The 8,955-nt window shown below is 41.6% G+C and overlaps 2 protein-coding genes across 2 annotated transcripts in view; one reads left to right on the top strand and one right to left on the bottom strand.

Moving 5' to 3' along the window:
- Positions 1-911: 911 nt before the first annotated feature.
- med4 (mediator complex subunit 4) lies at positions 912-3,882 on the bottom strand. Its single transcript, XM_084478214.1, has 7 exons — positions 3,752-3,882; positions 3,477-3,543; positions 3,187-3,357; positions 2,576-2,633; positions 2,383-2,469; positions 1,569-1,700; positions 912-1,310 (listed from the first exon to the last, which is right to left on the bottom strand). The coding sequence occupies exons 1-7, from the start codon at positions 3,814-3,816 to the stop codon at positions 1,138-1,140; spliced, it is 753 nt and encodes a 250-aa protein (XP_084334340.1). The 5' UTR covers positions 3,817-3,882; the 3' UTR covers positions 912-1,137.
- A 673-nt stretch (positions 3,883-4,555) lies between these two features.
- LOC311358782 (integral membrane protein 2B-like) overlaps positions 4,556-8,955 on the top strand; it is a 7,416-nt gene continuing 3,016 nt past the window's right edge. The window contains 2 exon segments of the mRNA XM_084478899.1: positions 4,556-4,774; positions 8,600-8,784. Of these exon segments, the coding sequence (XP_084335025.1) occupies positions 4,691-4,774; positions 8,600-8,784 (269 nt within the window). The 5' untranslated portion in view covers positions 4,556-4,690.

The raw sequence follows: 8,955 nt of genomic DNA, 5'->3' as shown, positions 1-8,955 counted from the left end.
CTGCTGCAGAATTATCTATTGCGCCTGCGCAATGAGACAAGCAGGCTTCTTTTTTTTTGCAGATGCACACATTCCTCTACGGCCCAGAGCTCAGCAAAAAAGTTCCTATTTAAACATAAATATATAGATAAATATGTTACCTATATAAAATACAAAACTGGGATGGGATTCTTTAAAAAAAAAAAAAAAAATTGTAGGTGCAACAAATGATATTATCATTGGGTGTGTCTAATCAGTACCACCTAGTAGAACAGTTCAGCATTGGTTTGAGGTGTTTGGGTCCCACACCATAGAAGCTATTGAGCAAGAAGCCATTTTCCATAGGAAATGATTAGGATTCTTTAAAAAATCAAATAAAATTGTAGGAGCAACAAATTATATTATCATTGGGTGTGTTTTATTAGTACCACCTAGTAGAACAGTTCAGCATTGGTTTGAGGTGTTTACGTGCCATACTATGGAAGCTATTGAGCAAATGGCTTTTTTCCATAGGAAATTAATTGAGGAATTTATTGACTGTCCCTGTGTGAAAAGCAAGCAGTCCGGAGCAAGTGGGTGTCCCTTGGTTGTCCGCCAAGACTTAAAAGCACAGCAAGAACAGCTGATGAACCCAAAATGAATATGTAAATATCTGTTGAATATCCAACAACAAACTAACTTCACCACTGTACTGTTTAGTTTGTTTATTATTTTTACTTTTAGTTTGATAAGATATTAATTCATTAATCTGAGACAGAAAATGTAAATGTCAGAGCAGAAAGTACAAGCCAGTAGCTGACAAAGAATTATCATTTTTTTTAAATAAGAATAAGACAATACAGAAAATGTGCAATACATATTACACATACAATAATAAATTCTTCGTACACGCACTGAAAGACAAAGGAAAACGACCCTGAAACATATTCAAATGTTTATTTACAAGGTTGAGTATGTACATACCTATATACATTTTAGGAAAATCAGATCAAAACCTTGGTTTGTTTCTTGAAGCCATGAACTGCATGTACTGCTGAACTGAATTACAGTTTCACATTTCACATCAGACCGGTACCAATAGGAGATTTGTAACACAAAGTTTGCATCCGTTTGAGGGATGAATAATGCACACTTAAAATAGCTGGAGTGAAGTCAGAGTCAGTCAGAGTCACTGCTGCTGCTGGAAGAGTCTGTTGACATGGCCTCCACCTCATCCTCGTTCTCCTTGTTGTGACCGGGCGGCTCCAGACCAAAGTCGTTGCCATGGTGAGGGGGCAGCATCCCCACGGAAACGTCAGAAGACTGCCAGGGGTACTGGGGGGTCAAGACGTCTTGGGAAAGTGGGGGGAACAGGTTAAAACTATATCATACCATTCTTAATAAGATGAAAGACAAAGGAATTTCATCCAGGGCGATATAAACCATACATGAGGATATGAACCAAAGAGGGATGAAAATCCTAACCGATTACAAAAGGTTTCAGTTGTATATGTCCAGTTGTATATTGTATATATCCACCATTTCACTCTGTAAAGAGTGAATCTGGAGTATGCAGAGTGGTCTAAATTGGACACTATGACTAGACTGACCTGGCAATCTCCCAGCAGCCAGTGCGTCACCTGGCAGATGTCCGTTCACGCCATTGGTCGGCAGGTTAGCCATGTGACCCAGCAGTCCACTACGCATCTCCATGTCTGTTGGATACGGCCTGCGAGGATCACCTGGTGTAAACAGGATAACAAAACCAGATTAATAACCTGGTATAAACAGGAATACAAAGGTGATTAATAACATGGATTACCGGATTATACTAACCAGGTTATCGTATTTTTTGAAAATAAACATTTGCTATAAGCCACAGGAGTGGTAAATGGGGGTGTTTCTAAATACCACAAATAAGCCACTCTGTAGTATAAGCTGCATCATATTACGCATCTTTGCTCTGAACCAAAATACTTGCATGTACGACCCAATGCCAGTGTGAAACAATAACTAAATTGCAACTGTGTCACGTTGCTGGTCAACTAATGGTTGAGTAAGCGTCCGTGAGTAATTTGAGATAATGCAGAGTCAAGCTTTAGCAAAACCCTGACATTTTTGATGGATTTAGAAAAAAGCATATTTTCTAAATCTGCATATTTTATTTTGCAAGCATTTCATTTAGACGCAGAGGCTTTGAATTATCGTTCATGGACTGAGAGCACATTGTAGAATATAGTCTTCCCTTTTCTTTGACAGTTATTTTTAAGAGGGTATATTTTACTTGCAAACCTCAAATGTCAATTAGTATATGGGATATGCTGGTGATGTAGGCATAACTATGGCAGCTATATATAACACTCAAGCATAGTTTTGCCTGAATAATCTGACCCAGAATAACAGTTCTGGAGAGGTCTGTGGTACCTGGGAGCCAGTTGAGGGGAGCACACACAGCGTTGCTGGCGCTGATCCGGTGAGCGTACTTGATGAGTTCCTCCGATGAGATGCTCCCTGGAAAACACACCACCGCTTCAGATCTCAGCATAAAAGTCACACAAAAAACTTCTCTCTCATTGGAGGAAAAGCAGGAAGTGAGGAGGATGAGTGCCAAGCTTACCTTTCTTTGCTTTGTCAATAGATTTCAGTTTCTCCTTTGCTTGATAGACAGCTGTGGCCTGAGAGTCAGAGAGAGATAGAGAGGGAAATAAATAAAGACACACAGACAGACAGAAAAGATAAGCAGGACCATATATATAGTTATTTTGAATAGGTAGTTGTGTCCACAGATAATACTTAAGATTGACCTTGACTATAGCAGGAGAAGAGCCAGCAACCATCTGGTTGCATGGCAACTAGAACTACATGCTGAGCTACTGCCCAAGCAGTATTAACAACAGCATTAGTCAATTTTACTATTTAGCCGCTTTTATCCAAAGTGAGCTTCAGTGAGTTTTGATACACATCAGGGGTTAAGGCATGGTATGCCTAAGGGTAGCCTGAGGACATGGGAACATTTTGGTGAGTCGAAAACTTTAACCATGAGAGTATGTCCTGCATTACAGCTAGTAGCGGGTGGTAATAGTGGAACTAGAAGTAGTGATACAGAAGTAGTAGTAGTAATGGACCTAGAGGCATTGGTAATAGTAGCAGTAATAGTATTACTATATTATATTTAAATAGTAATATAAGTAGTAATACACTAGATGTAGTAGAATAAGGTGTACCCACCAGGATGTGTTCTGCCTCCTTCAGCTGTTTCTGGAGCTGTTGGATGTCGCTGTCTCTCTTCTCCACCTCTTTCTCCAGGAGGAGCATCTCCTCCTGCACCCGGCCCTGCTCCCTGCCCACCTCCATCAGCTCCTGCAACTCCCTGTCCCTCTGGACCAGCAGATCTAGGATCTAACATACCCACACACAAGAGCACCCTTAAAGTGTCTGTTATTTACCAACATCTGACGTTGCATGTACTGAATAAAAGATTAAACTAAAATAATGTGATCAGATCCATGAAGTCAAACCTGTGTATCCTCGCCTGCTTGTGGGAGTTTCTGGCTTCTGGATAAGGCCAACATTTCTATCAGCTCCCTAAAACAAAAGTAACTATAAATGCAGGAAATGTATGCAGGAAGAGTATTTTTGGTTAGTCTTTCAAGCTGTGAAGTCTGTTACATTTTCATTGGGAGATGGATCACTATCTTATCTGTTAGTACACTATCTTAGACAGGAAATCAACTTCCGTAAGAGAAGGTTTAAATGAAAAAGATTAATACTCTCAGATATCGAAGTGTTTTACCTGGATAAAACTTCCAAATCATCCAAAACAGACAATAAACGCTCTTTAGTTGCCTTTTCAGCCATCGTCAGATATTATTTTCAGTTCTACGCATGTCCGGAAATCTGCGTGTGATGATGAAAGGAAAACCAGCCAGCCGTAAATTCCACTACTGAGGAGCGCCGTCTGCTGGCAGGGAGTTCTGGACGGTTTATGTTACAAAACCATTTGTTTTGGTTTTACTTGGTATCACATACCCACTCAGCATATGCCCTCGTATAAGGCGTTAGATAACATTTCAAATATTAAGTAAAACAAGGGTAATAACTGTTCCATCATAAAGACGTACGCATTTTGTATTTCGTTGCGGCAAAATGTTTGATTTGTACGTTGCCAGTTTTTCAAACATAATCCTGATACACATTTAACGAGATGACCTGATGAACGATTACATGCTAAGGTTGATCACAAAACCTTAGAAAATCGAACATAATCAATATTTGTTGAATCCTAGAAATCTGGTTGAAGCAAATAAACGTAACAATGGTAGCATGCCTCAACTCATCTTGACCAATTTGAGAAATGAAAGTGATAGCAACGATTTGTGTTTTGCGGTAAATACTAGCTTTTCTTTTAAAGAACAAACACGCATGAACCATATATTCATTGCAATAAAACTGCATTTACCCTATTGAGTGGTATATTATATTAAGGGGTATACAATTTTTCATATTATATATTAAGTGGCAAATGTTTGGCCCTGCGACGGCCTGTAACTCGGAAGTCCTCTCCATAATAGGGGGATATTGTGCTGGTGAGGCAACCTAGTGTAGTCCTCTGGTGGTTCAGTGCGCACATACACAGCTTGGAGAGCAGGAGGTGCACAAAACTACAATCCCGGAGCATTCTTGCTAACTTTTTTGTTATTCTTTTTTAATCGACAAATAATCCATTTTCACGATGGTTAAGGTGTCTTTCAACTCCGCCCTGGGGCAGAAGGAAGCGAAAAAGGACGTCGAGACGCTGATTCCAGAAGACGAAAAAGTAAGTAAAAATGGTGGAAGCCAAACGATTAAGTCAACAAAGACCAAAAGCAAACATTTGAACTCGGTATTCGATTTCCCCTGCTGTTTTTAGTTGTAGTGTAGTTAATCAAAAGTACACACGGTCGTATTGCTAACTCACTCTAGCTATCCCCTGTAACTTTTATTTTACATCTGTTGGTTGGCAGACGAATATCTACGCATACACGGAAAATCTATTTTTTTAACCCTGCCCGCTCCCCTATGAAAGCTAACTGTTAGCTGAACTCAAGTCATTCTATATACAAACTTCTGTTTATTTACTATATAGTAATGGACTAGTAGAAACGAACACGTCCTTTTTTGAGGACACCAAGGTTCCAAGGTAAATAATTTAATGTCTAACCTCAGTAGGTCGTTAACTTTCCATTTACACTTGGGGGCAGATAAAGCTACAACGTTAGATGTATCACAATTATATTGATTAACTTTGTGTGTGTTTGTGTTTATGAGAGTCTGTCACGCCATTAGACGGGTAACAAGGTCAGTTTCTCTCTTCCGTCTGTTTTGTGTTGTTCCTGCATTATATTTTTCAGGATTGGCTAACGGCCAGTTCGAGGCCACCCATATTTGTTGTGATGTAGCAACAAGCCAGGAGGAAATAATAATTAGAAAAATTAATAATTAGAAAAATAAGTGTTATTTATCACTAGTTAAACGTGTAAAATCAAAGGTAAGCCAATTCATAACTTTTTACTCTGATAAATCGTAAAACCAGATGCAGTTTTTTTTTTTTTTTACCTCTCTGGGGTTAACTGGTGTGCACATGCATCTCAAAGAACACTGCAAAACATGTCTCCACATCCAGAGGGGCAGGATAGTCTAGTCTAGTCCTGGCCAAAATGTTCTGGGTTCGATCCGAAATGTCTGCAGCCTAACCGGGTGGCTTTCTTGAGCAAGTTGCGCCCAATTTCCTTCCTTCTCCATGACGACGTATGGATAAAAGTGTCAGCTAAATGCCATAATATTAAATAGTTGGCCTGGTAAATTGTTGACCCAGAGCAGGGACATCAAAACTTCTCCCTCCTTATGTGGTATGCAGAGCACTGGGTTGAACCGTTTTGGGACCCTGATCTCCCTGGTTACAAATTCCTTTTAAACTATCAACAGTGTTGTAGATGACTCCAATATTCACCAAACAGATCTTGTGGCTCGGTGATGGACATTTTGTGTTCACATCCCACTGGGTCCAAGCCCATCAATCCAACCAATTTATTTATTTGTTACATTACTTTTGATCTAAACACAACTATCCTAAATGATGGCCTGAATGCAACCAATTGAACTGCATGCTGTCGGATGGGTTCTGCTGTGGGTTGTTATTGGGGACTGAGACATGAGAGAGGTTGGAAAGGATTATTTTCTAAGCCCCCAGACTCCACTAGCGGGTGCCCGCTGTTAGCAGCCATAGCAGGGCATGGGATTAGCATGGCTTGCTAGCCCCATAGCAGAGCGTGGGATTTGTATGGTTTGCTATCCCCATAGCAGGGCTTGTGATTAGCATGGCTTGCTAGCCCCATAGCAGGGCACGGGATTAGCGCGGCAGGCTGGACACCAAGGAAAAAACAACCTCCGTTCACCCTACTGTCACCCCACCCCTACCCTCCAGACAGACCTGGTGCTTCCCAGAACAGGCTGGCTCCTGCACAAACGCGTACTCTCTGATGATGCTAACTTCCTTCTCAGGTGCTACGTAAAAAACAGTGAGCGACGTTAGAAGTGGAGGTGTGGACCTAGCTCTGGGGTGTTGAGGTTATTCAACCCCAGACGGAAACACACCATCGTCACGTCAGCACGTTTCCAGTTCTAAGCTGGAGATCGTGTTTCACTTTGAAACCTGCGGGCATCTGAAACCTAAGATTCATTGTGATTAGTGATCTGCATTGGTCTCCATAGTTACAGAAACAAGACCTCCTCCTCCTCCAAGGGGAGGTACTGGGTCTGTAGGGAACACATACCTTTATACCGTGATACTGCCCAAGCCTAGAACACACTCACTTTTCACCAGGGCCACAGCTCCTGTACTGATAACTGATATCATAATATACTGATGATATTTAGCATTATACATTTGGGGAAGTGGTGTTTTTAGACCGGTTTTTAAGGTTTGAGGTTAAAGGTCTTAAGTGTTTGCGTCTGTTTGTGTGTGGGTGGCCCGTCTGGTGTTGTCTTTTAAAGGGTTGTCTCGACTCTCATATCTTTATATAGTTCACTCTTTCTTGGTAAACATATTTTCTATTGATTCTCTTTTCTTGTGTTTCTTGTATTTGTCTTGTGTTTGGTCAGGGCAGTTCCTCTTCTCACAGTGCTTATAAGTCAGATGTTTATTTCCACCCAAACACAAAAACACACAAACATTCAATACTATTGTCAAGTTCAGTGGTAGAGCGGTAGATATGATGTGGACCTCTTCAGACTAGAAAAGTACTATTTAGTCATTTAGAAGACCTTGTCAGAAGGAACAGGTAGGGGATAGGGCAGCTTGCTCAAGGATGTTGTCTACAGGTAGACCCTTTGGACATTGCTGATCAAATCCAGAACCTTTCAGACTATTCTGCTTCAGAGATCCACTCCAGGGTGTTGCTTTCTGGCATAAAGAGCCCATCCTGTTTCCTCAGAGGATGGTTATGTGGGGATTTCCAGGGACAATGGGACATTAGAGGGTGCTAACAAGAATATAGCAGTTGTGAGAGGAATGGATTATGGGCAGATACATTAATTATTCAGCTTTTTGGTGTATGATATAATAGGTGTATGATGTCATGGCAGTATATCATGTGTGATAGGTTTATGATATAATAAAGAAGAGGATACGATGTGTTTATGGTGACCAGGGGTTCTTAAACCTTTTCCTCTCAATTTTAGTCTGTGGGATCTAATCATCACACACTCAGAAAACTCTTTTGAGTACACCAATCACAAAGTTCCAGTGGGCCTTGGAGTGTTGTGTGCTTCGTCTGGCAACATCCCACCTCCAAACCGGATCCTGATCCATTTTGGGTCCTAACCCATAATTTAAACACTGATAGATGACTTATTGTGCTACTGGAGGTTCTGGATTCTATTATAACTGGGGAGTGAGCAGACGAGGTGAAATAGGTTTCCAGCTCATGTTTTGTGAAAAAGGAGAAGCTCTGTTCATGCCCCAACACTGAGCGGTCTGTTGCCTGTGTGCGTGAGTATTATGGGATGTGTTTGAGCTTGTTGAGAAACTTCCCTATCGCTTGTTTTCGAGAGAGGAAGCGATTAGAAACCATGTTTCAGCAGCGGACGTGACTTTGGCTCAAAGTCCTCACAGGCACAAAGTACACACTAACACACATTCATATTGTTATTGGTATGAACATGTGTTGATGTTTATCTGCAAGCTCTGCTATCTAAAAATGCATTGTCAACGATGTGTTGTGTTGAGTTAGTGCTACCTCAAGCCTGTGTTTGCTGCTCTCTCCTTCCACACATGGATTTTAGGTTTTACTTTCCTTGTTTTGTTGGTTTTTTGTTTTTGTTTCACTTTTTGAACCTTCTGTCTTTTTGTTGACACAGCAATGACCGTAAACACACAAACTGTTTTGAAGTGTGTATGTGTGTGTGTGCTGTTGAGCAGCAGCAGATCTCCCATGCCCCACTCCCTGATGAGGAATGTTTCACCCCCGCCCCTACCCAACCCTACCTGCTGCCTAGGGGTACAGCGTCACATCGGCCGCTGCTAAGAACTCTGGGAAAGCCTGGTAAACTACCCAGAGTGCTCTTACTGACTTCCTGTGTTCTATGTGTGTGCTTCCTGTAGGACCCGGAGGCGGGGGTGGCAGTGCGCGGGCCATCGCGGGCATGGGGCTGGTGCATGTGTCTGGGCCTCGCCCTCATGCTCTCTGGCCTGGTGGTGGGCGGAGCCTACCTTTACCGATACTACATCATGGAGGTGAGAAAGCCAAGCACTAGTAGACTATTAACACCACTGGTCAACACTTTTTAGCAAGGTGCAGTAAGTTCTGAGTTTTCCTGAATTCAGCATTACTGCAGTCAAACAGTATCTGCCACTCAAGTTCAATCAGATTGCGGCTCATTTGTAAATAGCCACGCAGAGCCAATCGAGGACTCTACTTTTTCACATATCCCCATTTTGTCCCCGCCTACATACGTTTA

This window comes from Micromesistius poutassou (genome assembly GCF_964030765.1).
Source record: "Micromesistius poutassou genome assembly, chromosome: 14".
NCBI lineage: Eukaryota > Metazoa > Chordata > Actinopteri > Gadiformes > Gadidae > Micromesistius > Micromesistius poutassou.
This window is presented reverse-complemented; position numbering and strand designations above follow the sequence as displayed.

Excerpts from the sequence above, each read along its gene's own strand:
- med4 (XM_084478214.1), bottom strand. The coding sequence starts at position 3,816 with ATGGCTGAAAAGGCAACTAAAGAGCGTTTATTGTCTGTTTTGGATGAT. Across the intron at positions 3,544-3,751 it reads GATTTGGAAGTTTTATCCAG|GGAGCTGATAGAAATGTTGG; the intron begins GTAAAACACTTC and ends CTTTTGTTTTAG. Across the intron at positions 2,634-3,186 it reads AGGAGGCAGAACACATCCTG|GCCACAGCTGTCTATCAAGC; the intron begins GTGGGTACACCT and ends TCTGACTCTCAG.